At 42.3% G+C, this 21,176-nt stretch overlaps 1 protein-coding gene across 4 annotated transcripts in view; it reads right to left on the bottom strand.

Moving 5' to 3' along the window:
• Positions 1-21,176, bottom strand: part of LOC141072596 (protein arginine N-methyltransferase 7-like) — a 224,992-nt gene that overhangs the window by 81,403 nt on the left and 122,413 nt on the right. For all 4 annotated transcript variants that reach the window (XM_073559880.1, XM_073559882.1, XM_073559881.1 and 1 more), the window contains one exon: positions 13,812-13,939. In XM_073559880.1, coding sequence (XP_073415981.1) covers positions 13,812-13,939 — 128 coding nt within the window. The remainder of the gene's footprint in view (positions 1-13,811; positions 13,940-21,176) is intronic.

Genomic DNA, 21,176 nt, shown 5'->3' with positions numbered 1-21,176 from the left:
CTGTTTGGACAATCTTTACCCTTAGATCAATAGCAGTGGGCTAATACCTGCTACTATGTGCACCATCTACCTATGCAAATGTGACTAGCAGAGCACCTGGTAGATTAATCCAATTAACGGGGCGACAGGGAGCGGCAGCACTTTTGTCACTCCTTGTAAGTGAATCTCAGCACCTTTGGATTACTCAAGGTTGCTGGATTTCTTCATATAGTGAAAACTGTTTATGACATTTACGTCTTTATGTATACTATATAATAACGGGCTGACCCTTGCTCTGATGGTTGCAGTGGCGGGCTAATCCCTGCTGGTAGCTGCTGATATAATTTTCACTTTTAGATTAATAGCAGTGGGTCAATTCCTGCTACTATTTGTACCATCTAAACTAAATTATGCAAATGCCATTAGCGCAGCACCTTGAAAATTAATTCAATTAACGGGTGTGATGTATTACTATGCACTGTGTGTGATTAAAATTCCTCAATATTGACTGTATACATTGAGTTATTTATTTAGGTGTGAGTTTGTGTCTATTATGCTTATCACTGCCTGCATTAGCAACGATGCTCTGTTTTTAATTTTTGTGTAATAAAATTTACTAATTTTGCTAAAACTCTTTGGATCCCTAATTCTTGCTTAATTGTTCAGACAGGGAAATCTATTGATATATATTGTGTTTTGAGTTGTGCTATTACGTGTTTCCCATTAGTAGGGGATATTCTTGCATTTAATGGAGGACTAAATAAGCCTGAAGCATGAAAAGGGGAAAAGTAACTGCCCCAGAGCAGACCCCAAAAGAATAGATAGCCCCCACACATGTATTGACGGTGAAACAAGATGAAGGCACAAACACAGGCAGGAAAATAGGCTGAGCAAACGATGGGGCCCAAACTAACTAGAGAGGAAAGGAAAGATACTGTCTGCAACCTGCAAAAAACCCTACAAAATAATGTCCAACACTTCTGATAGCAAAATTAACCCTGAAGTCACTAGACTTCTCCCACTATATCAGCACTCTGAAATATTCTGAGACAGAGCAAAAAGAGATCAAACTAGTAAGGGATAAAAAGCAAATTGGCAAAATACTGATAAATAAGAGTGGAAATTCAGCACAGCCCCCAGCAGGGGCTGGCTGACCACACAAAAAACTGAATAGACCAACAAAATCAAGTGTGAACATTAGCAGAAAAAACTAGCTTTAGATGACTGGAACAGAGCTGAAAACCAAGAGCTGACAAGCCAGAAGGAATCACCAGCAACTGAATAGGGCGTTGGCTGTCTTAAATCCAATCTGAGACTCCTGAGATCCAATCGTCATCCTCATTCTCAAGTGGCAGATCTCCACCGATCAAATCAGCCTCACTACCTCCTGTTACCACCAGAGGGAGTCTGGAAGGAGAACTCACAACTGGTGAACCAGAGAATGAACTCATAACAGTACCCCCCACTTGAGGAGGGGCCACCAGGGCGATCAGGATGGGCGAACCAATCTATTGGCATGAATATTGGAGGCAGAGACCCAAGAATTATCTTCCTGACCGTAACCCTTCCATTTGACCAAATACTGGAGTCTTCGTCTAACCAAACGAGAATCCAATATTTTCTCTACCTCATATTCCACATTGCCTTCAACCAACACAGGGTCAGGAGGTGCTGCCATAGGAACCACTGGCTCAACAAACCTCTTCAACAGAGATTTGTGAAATACATTATGGATCTTGAACGTAACTGGAAGAGCCAATCGAAACAAAACAGGATTAAGAATTTTCAAAATCTTATAAAGGACCAATAAATCTTGGCTTAAATTTAGGAGATGCAACCTTCATAGGAATATTCTCAGACGACAACCAAACCATATCACCCACTTTAAACCGGGGACCAAAGGTCCTATGCCGGTTGGAAAATCGCTGTGCCTTTTCCTGAGAGAGTGTCAACTTATCCACCACTTGGTCCCATATCTGCTGCATTCTCTTAACCACAGTGTCCACACCTGGGCAGGACGAAGATTCCACTTGCCCTGAAGAGAATCGAGGATGAAACCCAAAATTACAGAAAAAGGGTGACATCAAAGTGGCAGAACTAGCTCTATTGTTCAGTGCGAATTCGGCCAAGGGCAAAAATGAGACCCAATCATCCTGATCAGCAGATATAAAACATCTCAAATTAGACTCCAAGGTCCGGTTTGTTCCCTCAGTCTATCCATTGGTCTGGGGATGAAACGCCGAGGAGAAGGATAACTGAATTCCCAGATTGGAACAAAAGGCTTTCCAGAATCTGGAAACAAACTGGACTCCTCTGTCGGACACATTGTTCTCAGGAATCCCATTTCTCTCAGAAAGGAAATGTAACATCAACTGTTATTCACTGTCCTATTAAGGGAATAGAAGAATCCAGGATATCTATAAACAGAAAGATAGTGAGGAAACACTTAGCTAACCTAAATGAATTCAAGTCTCCAGGTCCAGATGAATTACACCCCAGAGTACTGAAGGAGATAGCAGAAGAAATTTTTGAACCCCTCTCCATAATCTTTGAAAATTCTTGGAGAACAGGAGAAGTGCCAGAAGACTGGAGAAGAGCAAATGTTGTTCCTATCTTCAAAAAGGGGAAGAAGGTGGACCCAGGCAACTATAGGCCGGTGAGTCTGACTTCTATACCAGGAAAGATCTTTGAACAAATTATTAAACAACATGTATGTCAATACCTGGATAAGAATGAAGTGATTAAACAGAGTCAGCATGGGTTTGTAACTAATAAGTCATGTCAGACTAATTTAATTTCCTTCTATGACGGTATTACTGATTGGGTGGATCAAGGAAATGCTGTAGATATAGTATATCTTGACTTCAGCAAAGCATTTGACAAAGTCTCTCATACAATCCTTATTGAAAAAATGACTAAGTATGGAATGGACAAGGCAACTGTTAGGTGGATTCATAACTGGCTTAGTGATCGGACCCAAAGAGTGGTCGTAAATGGCTGCACATCCAGTTGGAAGAATGTCTCAAGTGGGGTACCACAGGGCTCTGTCCTGGGCCCTGTATTGTTCAACATCTTTATCAACGATTTAGATGAAGGAATTGAGGGTAAACTGATTAAATTTGCTGATGACACAAAGCTAGGAGGGATAGCTAATACTAGAGAAGAGAGAGAGAGGATTCATAAAGATTTAAATAAACTGGAGAAGTGGGCAGCAACTAACAGAATGGTTTTTAACAGGGAGAAATGCAAAGTACTACATCTGGGCAATAAAAATGAAAAAAGCATATATAGAATGGGAGGAATAGGGCTAAGTGACAGCACATGTGAAAAAGACTTGGGTATACTAATAGATCACAGACTGAATATGAGTCAACAGTGTGATGCAGCAGCAAAAAAGGCAAATGCAATTCTAGGATGTATTAACAGAAGCATACAGTCTAGATCACGTGAAGTAATTATTTCCCTCTACTCCTCTTTGGTCAGACCTCATCTGGAATATTGTGTCCAATTTTGGGCACCACATTTTAAAAAAGACATCAACAAACTGGAGCAAGTTCAGAAAAGAGCGACCAGAATGGTGACCGGTCTGCAAACCCTGTCTTATGAGGAAAGGTTGCAGGATTTGGGAATGTTTAGTTTGCAAAAGAGAAGACTGAGAGGAGACTTAATAGCTGTCTACAAATATCTAAAGGGCTGTCACATTGTAGAAGGATCAACTTTATTCTCATTTGCACAAGGAAAGACTAGAAGCAATGGGATGAAGCTGAATGGGAGGAGACACAGATTAGATATTAGAAAAAACTTTTTGACAGTTAGAGTGATCAATGAGTGGAACAGGCTGCCACGAGAAGTGGTGAGTTCTCCTTCAATGGAAGTCTTCAAACAGAGGCTGGACAGACATCTAACTGGGATGATTTAGCGAATCCTGCTTTGAGCAGGGGGTTGGACCAGATGGCCCAGGAGGTCCCTTCCAACTCTACCATTCTATGATTCTATGATTCTATGATTCTATGTAACCGAACCAACTGTTGTAAAAACAAGGGCACCAACTTAGCGGAAGATGGCAACTTTGGGAGTGGTACAAGATGGACCATCTTTGAAAATCTATCACAAATCACCCAGATAACAGTCATTCTCTGAGAGACAGGAAGATCAGAAATAAAATCCATTGAGATATGGGTCCATGGCCTCTTGGGCACCGGCAAGGGCATCAGCAACCCACTAGAACGAGAACAGGGTTTAGACCGAGAACAAGTCCCACAGGACTGTACAAAACTCCTGACGTCACGAGATAAGGCAGGCCACCAAAAGGACCGACTCACCAAATCTCTGGTACCAAAAATACCTGGATGACCAGCCAATGCGGAGCAATGAATTTCAGACATCACTCTCTTTCTCCACTGGTCAGGAACATACAATTTTCCCATAGGGCAACGCTCAGGTTTATCCTCCTGAAATTCCTCCAGGGCGCATCTCAAATCGGGCGAAATGGCCGAAAGAACTACCCCCTCACCTAGGATGGTAGTAGGCTCGGCCACACTAAGAGAATCGGCAAAGAAACTCCTAGAAACATTCTTAGTGCCCGGAAGAAAAGAGACCACAAAATTAAAACGTGTGAAAAACAAAATTAACCCTGAAGTCACTAGACTTCTCCCACTATATCAGCACTCTGAAATATTCTGAGACAGAGCAAAAAGAGACCAAACTAGTAAGGGACAAAAAGCAAATTGGCAAATAAGAGTGGAAATTCAGCACAGCCCCCAGCAGGGGCTGGCTGACCACACAAAAAACTGAATGGACCAACAAAATCAAGTGTAAACATTAGCAGAAAAACTTAGCTTTAGGTGACTGGAACAGAGCTGAAAACCAAGAGCTGACAAGCCAGAAGGAATCACCAGCAACTGAATAGGGCGTCGGCTGTCTTAAATCCAATTTGAGACTCATGAGATCCAATCGTCATCCTCATTCTCAGGTGGCAGATCTCCACCGATCAAATGAGCCTCACTACCTCCTGTTACCACCAGAGGGAGTCTGGAAGGAGAACTCACAACTGGTGAACCAGAGAATGAACTCACAACAGGATTGCAGACCCCTAAACTGACAACACAACTAGAATTAGCAGTGTTGTTACCTACGATGCCCTAGACGCCTCAACACAGCCAAATAATTAATTAAGCCTAAAGAGAGAAAGGGGAAAGCTAAACTGCCCACGGAGTAGAAGCCCAAAGGAATAGATAGCCCCCGAACATATATTGCCGGTGAGACAAGATGAGGCACAAACACAGGCAGAAAATAGAGTAAGCAAATGATGGGGCCCAAACTGTCTAGATAGAATAGGACAGGAAAGGATACTGTCTGCAATCATGCAAAAAACCCTAAGAAAAACTCCAACACGTCTGATATGCAAAAATACTGAGGCCACACGACCTCTCCTCCACTAAATAAGAAGTCTGATGTAACTGGACGCAAACAAAAGATACTAATATAACAGGGGATTAGAAATACTGCAAATACTGACATAAGCTGTGGCAAATGAAACAGAGTCCATAACAGGTGCCAGCAGGGAACCAGGCTGGACTCACACCAGCAAGGCAGAAATCAAAGAAAAGCAAAAAATGGATCAAATGCAAAAGATTCAAGCAGACAAATAACTTATCTGAAAGATGCAGGACGAAGCAGGAAGCAAGCAGACTTCCAAAAAGCTCAGGAAGAAAACCAAATCGCCGGCAAGAAATCATCCTGCTCAGGTGATTGACTTCTGTCAGCCAGACCAGCTCCATTACCAGCAGCCAGCAACCACCAGAGGGAGCCCAAACTCAGAAGCCAGGTCAAAAGTGTTCACAACAGTACTCCCCCCTTGAGGAGGGGGTCACCGAACCCTCACTCACGTCACCAGGCCGATCAGGATGGGCCCGGTGAAAGGCGCAAACCAATCTCTCAGCATGAAGCAAAGACCCAAGAATTATCCTCCTGACCATAACCTTTCCACTTGACCAAGCATTGGAGTCCCCATCTAGCCAGACAAGAATCCAATACCTTCTCTACTTCATACTCCAGATTACCCTTAACCAATACAGGATCAGGGGGCGCAGCCATGGGAACTACTGGCTCCACAAACCTTTTCAACAAAGATTTATGAAAGACGCTGTGAATCTTGAGCGTTCCTGGAAGAGCCAAACGGAAAGAAACGGGATTAAGGACTGTCACTGAAAAAGACCTGGGTATATGGGTGGACGACAAACTCACATTTAGCGGCCAGTGTCAGGCAGCTGCTGCAAAGGCAAATAAAATAATGGGATGCATTAAAAGAGGCATAGATGCTTATGAGGAGAACATAATTTTACCTCTATATAAGTCACTAGTGCGACCACACTTAGAATACTGTGTACAGTTCTGGTCTCCGGTGTATAAGAAAGACATAGCTGAACTGGAGCGGGTGCAGAGAAGAGTGACCAAGGTTATTAGGGAACTGGGGGGTCTGCAATACCAAGACAGGTTATTACACTTGGGGTTATTTAGTTTGGAGAATCGAAGGCTTAGGGGTGATCTTATTACAATGTATAAATATATGCGGGGACAATACCAAGACCTTTCTAATGATCTTTTTACTCTTAGACCTGTGACGGGGACAAGGGGGCATCCTCTACGTCTGGAGGAAAGAAGGTTTAAGCATACTCACAGATGCGGATTCTTTACTGTAAGAGCAGTGAGACTATGGAACTCTCTGCCATATGATGTTGTAATGAATGATTCCCTACTAAAATTTAAGAAGGGACTGGATGCCTTTCTTGAAAGTATAATAATATTACAGGGTATATACACTAGTTTCCTTAATATTGCGTTGATCCAGGGAGCTAGTCTGATTGCCGTATGTGGAGTCGAGAAGGAATTTTTTTCCCCAATGTGAAGCTTACTGTTTGCCACATGGGTTTTTTTGGCCTTCCTCTGGATCAACATGTTAGGGCAAGTTAGGATAGGATATGGGTTGAACTAGATGGACTTAAAGTCTCCCTTCAACCTTAATAACTATGTTACTATGATTTCCAAAATCTTATAAGGTCCAATGAACCTTGGCTTAAATTTTGGAGACGCAACTTTCATAGGAATATTTTTTGAGGACAACCAAACCATTTCACCCACTTTAAACCAGGGACCAACAGTCCTATGCCAGTTGGCAAATCGTTGGGCCTTCTCCTGAGAGTGAGACAACTTATCCACTACTTGATCCCAAATCTGTTGCATTCTCTCTACCACAGAATCAACACCTGGACAGGCCGAAGCCTCCACCTGCCCTGAAGAAAACCAAGGATGAAACCCAAAATTGCAGAAAAAAGGAGACATCAAAGTGGCACAACTTGCCCTATTATTTAGAGCAAAATCAGCCAAGGGCAAAAAAGAGACACAGTCATCTTGATTAGCAGACACAAAACATCTCAAATAGGTTTCCAAGGTCTGGTTTGCTCTCTCAGTCTACCCATTGGTCTGAGGGTGAAACGCAGAGGAGAAGGACAACTGAATTCCCAGTTTAGCACAAAAACCTCTCCAAAATCTGGAAACAAACTGGACTCCTCTGTCAGACACAATGTTCTCCGGAAACCGTGCAAACGAACCGCCTGCTGTTAAAACAAGGGCACCAACTCAGAAAGGATGGCAACTTCGGCAGTGGTACAAGATGGACCATCTTGGAAAATCTATCACAGATCACCCAGATAACAGTCATTCTCTGAGAGACAGGGAGGTCGGAAATAAAATCCATTGATACATGGGTCCATGGCCTCCTGGGCACTGGCAGTGGCACTAACAATCCACTAGAATGAGAACAGGGTTTGGACTGAGAACAAGTCCCACAGGACTGCACAAAAATCCTGACATCACGAGATAAAGCAGGCCACCAAAAAGACCGACTCACCAAATCTCTGGTACCAAAAATACCAGGATGACCAGCTAACAGGAAGCAATGAATTTCAGACATTATTCTTCTCCGCCACTGGTCAGGGACATACAATTTCCCCATAGGGCATCGTTCTGGTTTTTCCTCCTGAAATTCCTCCAGGGCAAGTCTCAAATCAGGTGAAATAGCGGAAAGAACCACACCCTCTTTTAGAATGGTAGTAGGCTCAGTCACATCAAGAGAATCCGCAAAGAAACTCCTAGAGAGGGCATCCGCCTTAATATTCTTAGTGCCCGGAAGAAAGGAGACCACAAAATTAAAACGCGTGAAAAACAAGGCCCACCTAGCCTGTCTAGGATTCAGTCGCTTGGCTGATTCGAGATAGATCAAGTTCTTGTGGTCAGTTAGGACCACAACTTGATGTCTGGCCCCCTCCAACCAATGTCTCCACTCTTCAAACGCCAACTTCATAGCCAACAACTCCCGATTCTCCACTTCATAATTACGTTCAGATGGGGAAAATTTTCGAGAAAAGAAAGCACAAGGATTCATCTTAGAGGTTACCGGATCTCTTTGAGACAAAAGGGCTCCTGCACCAATCTCAGAAGAATCTATCTCCACTTCAAATGGGACAGAAACATCAGGTTGCCTTAGAACAGGAGGAGAAGTGAATCTCCGCTTAAGCTCCTGAAACACCGAGACTGCCTGTGGAGACCAATTCACCACATCAGCGCCCTTTTTGGTCAAATCCGTAGGTGGTTTAACAATACCAGAAAAATTACTTATGAATTTACGGTAGAAATTAGCAAAACCCAAAAATTTCTGGATAGCCTTCAAGAAAGTGGGCTGAAATCAATCATAAATGGCCTGGACCTTGACCGGGTCCATTTCAAAAGCGGACGGGGACAAAATGAATCCCAAAAACAAAATTTTTAGTACGCCAAAGAGACATTTCGATACCTTAACATACAGAGCATTTTCTCTCAAAATCTGGAATACAATCCGAACATGTAACACATGAGAATCCCAATCATTGGAAAAAATCAAAATATCGTCCAGTTAAACGATCAAAAACTTGTCCACAAAATCCCGGAAAATATCGTTCATGAAAGATTGGAAGACGGAAGGGGCATTAGTGAGCCCAAAAGGCATCACTAGGCACTCAAAATGCCCCTCAGGAGTATTAAACGCCGTCTTCCATTCATCACCGTGCTTGATGCAAATAACATTATACGCCACAAAGGTCAAGCTTGGTAAACCAACTAGCACCTTTCACTCTGGAGAATAAATAGGAAAACAGGGGTAACGGATGCTGATATTTAACAGTGATTGTAGTCAATACATGGCCTCAATGAGCCATCTTTCTTGGCCACAAAGAAAAAGCCGGCATCTAAAGGTGAAGAGGACGGTCTGATATGACCCTTCTCCAATGATTCTTTGATATAGGATCGCATAGCATCATGTTCAGGTACAGATAAATTGAGGAGCCGCCCCTTGGGAAATTTACAACCGGGCACTAACTCGATTGCGCAATCATAACTCCTATGAGGAGGCAAGGACGCAGACTTAAGGCCCCGTCACACACAGCGAGATCGCTAGCGAGATCGCTGATTTTGTGATGCATCAGCGACCGCACCCCCTGCCGGGTATCGCGGATCGTGCACGAATGTTCTGGGCCGTTTTTTGATCGTTAGTCTCTCGCTGGCCAGCATGCATCGCTGCGTGTGGCAGCGGGAGAGCAACGATCAGCGAGCTCCCAGCGATGTAAGCAGACGCTGGGAGCTGGTATCCAAGGTAAATATCGGGTAACTAAGCGCGCTCCGTCACTTAGTTACCTGCTGTATACCTTAGATACCTGCGTGCTTGCGCAGGTAGCTGATAACCAAGGTACACAGCGGGTAACTAAGTGACGGCGCGCGCTTAGATACCCGCTGTGTACCTTAGATACCAGCTCTAGGCGCCAGCACGCAGGTATCTAAGGTACACAGCGGGTAACTAAGCGACGCGCTCGATATTTACCTTGGATACCAGCGTCCTTGCTGGTCCTGATCACTGGTGTGTCTGCCTGTTTGGCAGCTCACAAGCGATCATGTAGCGATGCAACAGCGATCCTGACAAGGTCGTACCGTTGTCGGGATCGCTGGTGCATCGTTTAGTGTGACAGGGCCTTTACTCTCGCTAAACACATCAGAGAAATCAGCCAAATAGTCAGGGACATCATGAGACTGGGGAGAGTTAGAAAAAACAGGAGCGTCACTAAGAACACATTGACAACCCCAACTAACCACAGACACAGATTTCCAATCCAGAACAGGATTATGGGTCTGCAACCAAAGAAAACTCAGCACAATAATGTCATGTAAATTATGCAACACCAAAAATTTACAATTCTCTTGGTGGTCCGGGGCTACCCGCATTATCACCTGGGTCCAAAACTGGGGTTTATTCTCCACCAAAGGGGTAGCATCAATACCTCTTAAAGGAATAGGATTCCGCAGGGGTATCATGGGAAAACCACAACATTTGGCAAAGTCAAAATCCATCAGATTCAGGGCTGCTCCTGAAACAACAAAAGCCTTAGCAGAAAATGAAGATAAGGAGCAGATCAAGAAACCGACAAAAAGGAATTTAGGCTGTACATTGCCCAAAACAAATGAGTGAGCAAAACGTTTTCCCCACTTAGGGCAGACGGAAATAGTATGAGAGGCTTCCCCACAGAAGAAGCACAACTTATTACGCCTTCTAAATTATTGACGTTGAGCCCTAGAAAAAACCCTATCACACTGCATGGGCTCAGAAGTTTGTTCGAAAGGCAACACCGTCTCTCGCATAGTTTTACGTTCATGTAAATGTCTGTCAATTTGAATGGCTAATGACAGAGTCGATGAGACCAGAGGGGACAGGAAATCCCACCATAACATCTTTTACGGTATCTGCCAGACCTTTCCGAAAAAGAGCCGCTAGGGCATCATCGTTTCATTTAGTAAGGACTGCCCACTTTCAGAATTTCTGACAATATAACTCTGCCGCTTCCTGACCCTGGTTCAATGCCAATAAGGTTTTCTAAGCTTGATCAATAACATTAGGTTCATTATACAACAACCCCAGAGCCTGAAAAAAACGCATTCACATTAGCCAGAACAGGATCCCCAGGTGTCAGGAAAAAAGCCCAGTCCTGAGGGTCACCGCGCAACAGGGAGATGACAATTTTAACCTGCTGCACCGAGTTCCCCGAGGAATTAGGTTTCAAGGCAAAAAATAGTTTACAATTATTCTTAAAGTTCAAAAATTTAGACCGATCCCCAGAAAATAAATCAGGAATAGGGACTTTGGGTTCTACAGCAGACAACTGAGTGAGATAGGCAGAAATTCTCCGAACATCAGCAGCGAGCTGCTCAACACGATCAGACAATTGCTTAGCATCCATTAAAGACAAAATCCTCCTACGGCCCCCAGAGAAAAAGAACAAAATATACAAATAATACATATAAAATTCTGACACCTCGTTGTTTTTTTTTACTATTCTTTCCTTCTTTAGCGTACCCTAGAATCTACAGTTAGGCCGGTGATTCTGTTATGATTAGGTAACCGAGGAGGATAACAGGGGAATAGGCGAGGAAACCAGATAACCAGAGAGGTTGGTAACTTAGCGGATTGCAGACCCCTAAACTGACAACACAACTAGAATTAGCCATGGGACGTACCTACGATGCCCTAGACGCCTCAGCATAGCCAAACAATTAACTAAGCCTAAAGAGAGAAAGGGGGAAGCTAAACTGCCCACGGAGTAGAAGCCCAAAGGAATAGATAGCCCCCGAACATATATTGCCGGCGAGACAAGATGAGGCACAAACACAGGCAGAAAATAGAGTAAGCAAATGATGGGGCCCAAACTGTCTACATAGAATAGGACAGGAAAGGTTACTGTCTGCAATCACGCAAAAAACCCTAAGAAAAACTCCAACACGTCTGATATGCAAAAATACTGAGGCCACACGACCTCTCCCCCACTAAATCAGAACTCTGGTGTAACTGGACCCAAGCAAAAGATACTGATATAACAGGGGATTAGAAATACTGCAAAGTCTGACATAAGCTGTGGCAAATGAAACAGAGTCCAGCACAGGTCCCAGCAGGGAACCAGGCTGGACTCACGCCAGCAAGGCAGAATCATAGAAAAGCAAAAAATGGATCAAATGCAAAAGATTCAAGCAGACAAATAACTTATCTGAAAGATGCAGGATGAAGCAGGAGGCAAGCAGACTTCCAAAAAGCTCAGGAAGAAAATCAAATCAACGGCAAGAAATCATCCTGCTCATGTCTACCAGATCAGATCCATTACCAGCAGCAACGACCAGAGGGTACCCAAACTCGGAAGCCAGGTCAAAAGTGTTCACAACACACATGCACACACACACACGTACTCACACACTTCCCTCCCGATGCGATAGCATCGGGCACACCTATAGTCTATTATAATGGAGTTGTCACTGCTGTGAACTGGGCACGCCTCTGTGGGCTGCACAATTCACAGTAGTGGGAATGTTCTGCTGCCATTTTCATGGAGCCCTCGGATCTGCTAACATAAGCAGTACTGCTTCCAGCAGAACAGATTCTAGATTGACAGGACTGAAATGTGGGAGAAAAGCGAGGCAGAGTAGCAGCGACTGCAAAGACATCAAGGAGGAAGTGTACCATCAGCATTATAGGAGCAGTAACAGTGGGCCTGAGCTGTGATTCATCCCTCAGTAAGATAAGGAGCTGCAGTCTGCAGTGAATGGCCAGGCATTGTGGAGGGGGGTGAGAGGAGATACATGTAATCTGGGTGAGAGAGACATATGAAGACTGATGGGAGATTGACAGTAACTGCTGGTGATAGCAGATCACAGGGCATTCACCCACAAAATGGCGCTGACTTGTGATGCTACTCTTCATTCTGTCCTAGGGATACTAGAACACCCAAAATGGGAGGGAAATGGTGATGTCAGCAGTCACTGCCTCAATTTTCCAGCTAACAGTAAAGCTGGTAAGTCTTACTACAGCTGCTTGAGGTCTAAAACTGAAAATGCTCCCCTAGTGGTAATTATATATATTTGTAAAAAAAATATATAATATTTTTCTTATAGAAATGTTTGCAAACAATGCAAACATTGCATTAAAGGGAATCTGTTACCCTATTTTTCGCCTATCAGCTGCGGCGACCGCCCTCAGGGGCTTATCTACAGCATTTTGTAATGCTGTAGATAAGCCCCCAATGTACCCTGAAAGAGAAGAAAAAAGAGTTAGATTATACTCACGCAGGGGCGGTCCGGGTCCGGAGGGAGTCGCGGTCCGGTCCAGCACCTCCCATCTTGCAGCGATGACGTCCTCTTCATTCCTGCCCGTCACGGCTCCGGCGCAGGGGCACTGCTCTGCCCTGTTGAGGGCAGAGCAGATTACTGCCAGAAGAGGTCCAGCGCCTGCACACTGCAGAGCAATGCGCCTGCTCCGGAGCCGCGATGGGCAGGAATGAAGAGGACGTCATCGCTGCAAGATGGGAGGCGTCAGGCTGGACCGGGACTCCCTCCGCACCCCGACCGCCCCTGGGTGAGTATAAGCTAACTAATTTTTCTTCTCTTTCAGGTTACATCGGGGGCTTATCTACAACATTACAGAATGCTGTAGATAAGCCCCTGATGGCGGTGGCCGCAGCTGATAGGCGAAAAATAGGGTGACAGATTCCCTTTAATACATTTTAATTACTATTTTAAGATTAATTTCACAAAAAAACAAACTACAAGAAAACTGGTGGCACCTTCCCTTTAATAAAATTATTTTTCCAACCAAATAGCTGCTCTTTTTATTTGCATATAAAATAGGATGCAATTTATTTAGTATTAGGAAAAGTTGCATGCAAGTTTATCATTTCTCTAGTCAGCTTTGCAGACTTTGCTGCCATTACCTTGGATTTCTCAAGTCGTACCACACGCAGTAGTCATCTTGGTGAGCAATGAGACAAGTCTCCCCACCCTGAGTCACCTCTTTTTCCTCTGGCAGAAAGTATATACACTGCATCCAGTGGTCTCTCCACTAAAAGAAGTTGGAAAAAAAAATGAAAAATTAAGGGTGAGGCAGCAAAAGCATGTCTGAAAGATAAATGCTCAGAATACAAGAATATCACAAACGTAACACTGCTAAGGAAAATGTGCACTTGTTGTACCATGTGGTCAATTTCTCTTGCACAGACTTGGGAGACATGGGAGTTTTCTCAACACACTTAAAGGATACTTGTCATTGGGATTTACCTCTGGAAGGTATTAGGAGCATTTTAAAATGGACTCTAACCTCTAGCAGCAGTAAAGCACCGAAGTGAGGTGTTATCTCCCCTGATCCAGGGCTGGCTCTCCACTGCTGCCCTCATCTGTGGTTTGGCTGCTGCACTGAGCTCAGCAGCATGTGCTTTCTACGTTAGCAGAGCCATGGAGCTCAGCGATTGTCTGAAGCAATGATGCTTGACAACGTGACATGACTGCTGCAGCCAAAACACAAAAATCGGACAAGTTAGGCAGCTGGCGCTGGATCAGGGCAGGGTGAGTACTCTGGAGCTTTGTTATTTTACAGGCAATTGGGGTCCACTTTACTGACAATGGAAAACCCCTGTAAGGATCTACAGAACAAGATGGGGGATGTCACAACCTGACCTGATAATAATAAAGTAACTTGGCACTCAACTGAATGATCCTTTAAAGATGAAGTTTTATTTTATTTTTATGCAGTCTCAGAGACGTTTCGGCCTACAACCGGCCTTCGTCAGTCTGCTGTAGTTAATACAATACAGATACAAGAAGAAAAAAGTCATAACAAGCCTCATGATTAATACAGTAATATCCAATAAATATTTACAATAATTGTGTCCAGACGTGCAGTCTAATGCATCAGAAAAATACATTGATAAATCTCATATTATACGGTAATAATGCATCAGGAGGACCAGGTGAGAGGGGAGAGAGACAAAAGGATAAACAGACAAGGAATAACCTACCCGACTGCTATTAGAATATAGAAGAAAGACTGGTATGGACTCCTATAATAAATAGAATGAGGTGGTTCAATAACACCATCTCTTCCCCGTTGAAGGCAACGGGGAAGAGGATTCGCAGGGGCAGAGGAAAGAAGAGATCCCGACTTGAACAGAGTGACTTGATCCCAGGTACAAGTCAGTTGGTGATAAATATCTCCTCTAGAGTCTAAAGCATAGCTGAACATTGTTTATTACAGAAGGTCTTATCCTTCTGCCCTTCATATAAACTTGATATATTTAAGATGGACATGGAGCTACAAAGGTTCTACCGCTCGCTTAGATTAAGGCTGAGTGCAGACGGAGTTTTTAGCCCTGCGGATTTTTCCGTGCAGAATGGAAGAAATCCGCAGGTCAAATGACCTGCATTTTTCCTGCGGTTTCCTTGCGGTTGACAAGTGACATAATGCGGATTTTGTACCGCGGAAAAATCCGCAGCGTCTGCACAGCGGTTTTTTTTTTTCATTGATTTTAAGGCTACTGTACATCACAATGCGGATATGCAACGTTTCTGCGCGGTAAAATCCGCTGCGGATCCGCTGCAAATCTGCATCGTGTGCACACAGCCTAAGGCTATGTGCCCACGTAGCGTTTTTTAAACGCTCAGGAAACGGGTTCTCCTTCCCAGTCTTTTGTCTGCTGCCAGTTTAGGTTTACGCTTTGAGTTCGTACATCCCTCCACATGGGTCACACGCCCTAGAGACATTTATTGACTTTGTCAACACAGCATTCAATAAACTGCGGCAGGACATAAATAATAATAAACTCCATTATCCCTCTAACCTAGACTCTACCGTCTTCCAGGCCTTACAAACTTTACAATCCGATAGTAGTATAATAATCAAACCCGCTGACAAGGGCGGGGCCACTGTGGTAATGAATAGATCGGATTATATGAGGGAAGTTTATCGCCAGCTTAATGATCTTACAGTCTATACTAAATTGGAGAAAGACCCTGTACAAGACACGAGGGATCTAATTAAGGAAGTCCTGACTGAATTTTACCAACGTAAGATTATTGACACAAAAACAGTGGAATTCCTCACAAATGCACATCCTATTACCCCAGTTTTTTATGTCTTACCGAAGGTCCACAAAAATTTGGAGAATCCACCTGGACGCCCCATAGTGGCATCCACCGACTCCATTTTGTCCCCATTGTCCATTTTCATTGAGAAGGTTCTCACCCCTTTGATTAAGGATACACCTTCCTTTCTCTTGGACACAGGTGACTTTCTCAAGAAGATTGGTGAATTGGGTTCGATACTATCTGGAGCGATACTGGTCTCTTTTGATGTCAAGGACCTTTATACCTCCATCCCACACGACAAGGGCATGCACTGTGTTCGTACCTTACTTACTCGAGCCAATACACAGAGATATTGTCGACTTAAAAGAATCTTAAGTAGACGCAGAATTAACACGTAATTATTTCATGTTTGAGGAGAATTTTTATCTACAAACCAGGGGTACTGCCATGGGATCGAACATGGCACCTCCTTACGCCAACAGTTATATGGTCATATTTGAGGAAGAAGTGGTTTACATGGATGTACTTTTTCAATCATATTGTTCCATGTGGAAACGATATATTGATGATGTGTTCTGTATTTGGACAGGTCCCCCTGAGACTTTGAACACAATTTTCAATAGCCTGAATACAGCTTGGACAGGCCCTTCCTTCACGATCACCAGCAGCGAGCTACAGGTTAGCTTTCTGGATACGATGATCATGATGGAGGATCAGGGCATTTTGAGCTCTGATCTCTATACTAAGGCCACTGATCGCAATAGTCTTCTTCACTATTCGAGTTTACATCCCCCTGCAATAAAGAAGGCCATCCCAAAGTCTCAATTCAAAAGGGTTCAGAGGATAGTCTCAGACCCTGAGAAACGCGAACTCCGATTACAACAAATGTGTTCTAAATTTATGGAACGTGGTTATCCCCAAACTACATTGGGAGACGCTTTGGGTTCACAGGGGACGACACGAACAAAAACAGCTTCAAGGGTACCGTTTGTCCATACTTACCACCCGTACGTAAATATCTTACATAAAACCATAAGAAAACACTGGAATTTACTACAAATAAAGAAAAAGCCAGCTCACCGGTAGACGCTTGCAGGTACTTGGAGCTTCGTGCAGACCAACGTTCATGAAATAGGAAAGAGAAGTCGCTCCAGCTGCATAAAAAATCTTCTTTTATTAGATATGAGTAAAATGCCACATAATAGAGTTCTCCATGAGCTCACACCAGACTCAGGTAACGTAAGGGCTACGCGTTTCGACCTATTAAGGTCTTTGTCAAAGCCACATCTAGTCTCTAGTCGAACGAAACTATATATACAAGACTAGCCAATAGGTAACATGCAATGCATCACATGATGCCTAATTTAGGTCCTGCGCAAAAAACATATAATATACAACACAACAATAATTAAAACCATTAATAGTAGTGCAACATCAAGTCATGTCTTTTATTTAGACCAGTTGGATATCTTGTGTTTAGACTATAAATCCAAAAAGCCTCTCGGGTGAGAAGCCACCGTCTCAAATCTCCCCCTCGAGAGGACATTTTAACCGGTTCTATTCCTTGTATTTTAAAATGAGTTGTACTCCTGGCATGACATTCTATAAAATGTTTGGAAGCCGCTGATGTATTTCTTCCAAAATTAGCGGTATTGGTGATGTCATATAAATGCTCTCTTATGCGTATTTTAAGTTGTCTGTTCATACAACCGACATAAGATAAATTACAGGCATCGCAGTTAATTTTGTAAACTATATTTTTTGAGTTACAATTAATATAATTGTTAATTTTAAATTTTAAAGTGCTGCCATTGTTATTAAATTCCTTAGATATCTGTGCATGCTTGCACATTTTACAGCAAGTAGCGCCAAATTTGTAAAAACCTTTGTAGTTTAACCAATTTTTTCTAACTCTACTATTGGATGAGAACAAACTGGGTGATAATCTATTACCTAGCGAAGGTGCTTTGCGAGACACCACATTAACACCTGGCATTGAGTTTTTGCAACTTTTCATCTTCATATAAAATGGGCAAATATTTTTGTATGATTTTTTTGATACCAAAAAGTTGCGGGCTATATTGAAAACAAATATAAGGTTTGTTTGCTATATCTTGATTTTTTCTTTTGCTACTGGATAGCATGATTAACTCTTCTTGTTTTTTTGTACTATTTTTTGTGCTCTTTTTAATGTCCAATTCGGATACCTCCTATTTTTTAATTTCTTTGTAACATGCTCAAATTCATTTATAAGGGCATCTTTGGAACTGCAATTACGTTTGATACAAGTATATTCACCAGCTGGAATGGATTTAATTGTTTGTTTGTTATGGCTGCTACTTGCATGTAGTATGGTATTCCCACTAAGCGGTTTATAATGCATTTTGGTTGAAATGGTGCCCCCAATGTTACCTATGAAATCCAAATCCAAAAAAGAAATACTCCTTGGATCAAATTTGTAAGTGAATTGAATGTTGTATTTGTTGGAATTGAGGTATTGTACAAAATCCGGTATGGCAGATATATCTCCACCCCAAATAATCAGGGTGTCATCGATATATCTACCATACCAGATTAACCGCTCAAGAAACGGATTGGAAACGGAATAAATAAATTCCGACTCCCAAAAAGACATGACAAGGTTGGCAAGGGAAGGTGAATATTTGGCACCCATTGCCACACCCTTGGATTGTTAAAAAAATTGACCATCAAATACAAAAAAATTGTGTGACATTAAAAATTAAACCACCTGTATGATATAATTCTGTCACTTAATAGAAAAATTGCTGTACTTCTGAAGATGAAACTGCAGTGCCTTAAATGCTACATCATGAAAAATACATGTGTATAACGAAATAACATCACATGTGACCCATACATAATTAGAGGACCAGGTTTTTTTGGAAAAAATGCCCAAAATTTGCTTGGAATCCTTAATGTACCCTGGAGTACGCTGAACCAAGGGTTGTAAAAGCGAGTCTACCCATTGGCATAGGTGTTCATTAATAGATCCAATGCCCGACACTATCGGGAGGAATACCATCAGCTTTATGTATTTTGGGGACTCCATAAATGATTGGAAGAACAGGGTTCTTGACTTCCAAAAAATCAGCCTGAGCAGTGGTTAGTATTTCGAGACTGAGACCTTCCTTAATGATAGCACTACTCTTTACACCTATTTCTTTAGAGGGATTATTTTTAAGATTTTTATACGTGGTATTGTCTGATAATAATTCAATCATTTTAGAATAATAATCTGATGAATTTAACACCACAACCATTCCACCCTTGTCAGACATTTTTATAACCAAATCTGGTATCTCCATTAATTGTTTTAATATATTCCGTTGCTTAAATGATAAATTTCTTTTGGATTTTTTGGAAAATTTAGTTTGGTTATAAAGAATGTGTAATTCTTTTTCCACCATCTCCTGAAATCGATCCATACAACTAGATCTCGTTTGTATGGGATAAAAATATGGATTTTTGATTACAAGGGTGGAAGATTGATCAATTTTGTCTGTATCTTGTACTGTAGACAAATCTAAATCCTGTAAATTAGTTAGTGCTAACTGTTCTGCGAAATTCATATTAACATATTCATTGTCATCAGACCCATAATGTTGTGAATGAGATGCAATGACATTTGTATCATGATCAGTAAAAAAATGCTTTTTTACCGTTAAATTGCGCATGAACTTATTTACATCTAAAATGGTGGAAAAAAGGTCAAAGTCCTGGTCAGGAACAAAGTTGAGACCTAGAGACAAAATTTGTATCTGTTCTGCTGTAAGATGTACAGACGAAACGCGTAGCCCTTGCGTTACCCGAGTCTGGTGTGATCTCATGGAGAACTCTATTATGTGGCATTTTACTCATATCTAATAAAAGAAGATTTTTTATGCAGCTGGAGCGACTTCTCTTTTCTACTGGAATTTACTGTCTACCGCCCACCCTGATATTCCTGATTTTTACAATCCATTTCTTCCCTGTTATAAAAGACCTAATAATATACGGTATTCACTTATCAGGGCAGACATAGGCCCTAGACAAAGAGTCTCCACACAGAGATTTATACAGAATCCTCGTACAGGCACGTAACCCTGTCTACATTGTCATCAATGTAACAATGTACAAAAAGGCGATGCATTTTTTCACCCACATTCGGGCAAAAAATACCTCATTAAAGACTTTGCCACCTGTGATACTAATTATGTGGTTTATCTTATTAAATGTCCTTGCGGGCTCCTCTATATAGGTGAAACGACTCAGGCCATTAAGGACAGGATAAGTAAACATACATCTACCATTAGATGTAAAAATTTACTTCTTCCCTTACCCTATCATTTTCATACAAACGGACACAGTGTTTCACAATTGAAATTCCAGGTAATCGAACATGTCCCAGTCCCTAGACATGGGGGTGACCGAATCAGGACTTTGAAACGACGAGAATCCTACTGGATTCACAAGTTACAAACATTAGCCCCCAAGGGATTAAATAGGGACTATGACCTATTGTCTATTATGTGAAATTTTTGTGAAATATTCAATAATTTTGTTATAATGTCTGTGTTCTCAAAGTTGTATTAACGTATGAAAAGAGGGAATGCTATACATGCTAAAATCCAGAAATGTGCTATTATTTATTGGTGTATGGCCGCCATCATATATATTAATACTTCTCTCTCTTTATTCCAGAGCCATCTTTACTGATTTCAATTGGCTATCCTCACGTATGACGTCCGTTTGGACTTCACTATATCACTATCCTACTTGACTGCAAATTTCTGTAGTGGTAATATTAGTTCTTTTATAAAGACTATTACAGAGTGTATATACGTCTGGTCTTCACCGCCTGTAGTATCACATATTATTTTGCACCTATTTTCTATAACACCACATGTCCCTGCTAAATGTATCTTTTATTATATGCATCAACTCGTTCTTGCACCTAAAATGAGCCAGCTATTAATGATTGTACTTATTTTTTCGATTATATGGATGTCAGCAACTGCGTATCCTACATGTGTCACACATTTCCTAGCCCTTTCCGGTATTTGGAACGCAATAGCTCTTTTAGGTCAGTCTGTGCAACACATACACTAGTCCTTTCCGGTATTTGGAACGCAATGGCTCCTTCCGGTCCCTGTACATGTGATGCATTCATTAGCTACTTCCGGTATTCGGAGCGCTACAGCTCCTTCCGGTTCATGTAA

Source organism: Dendrobates tinctorius, unplaced genomic scaffold (assembly GCF_039654945.1).
Source record: "Dendrobates tinctorius isolate UK_male_01 unplaced genomic scaffold, ASM3965494v1 ptg000278l, whole genome shotgun sequence".
Lineage (NCBI taxonomy): Eukaryota > Metazoa > Chordata > Amphibia > Anura > Dendrobatidae > Dendrobates > Dendrobates tinctorius.
Note: the sequence above shows the minus strand (reverse complement) of the source record. Positions and strands in the feature narration are given on the sequence as shown.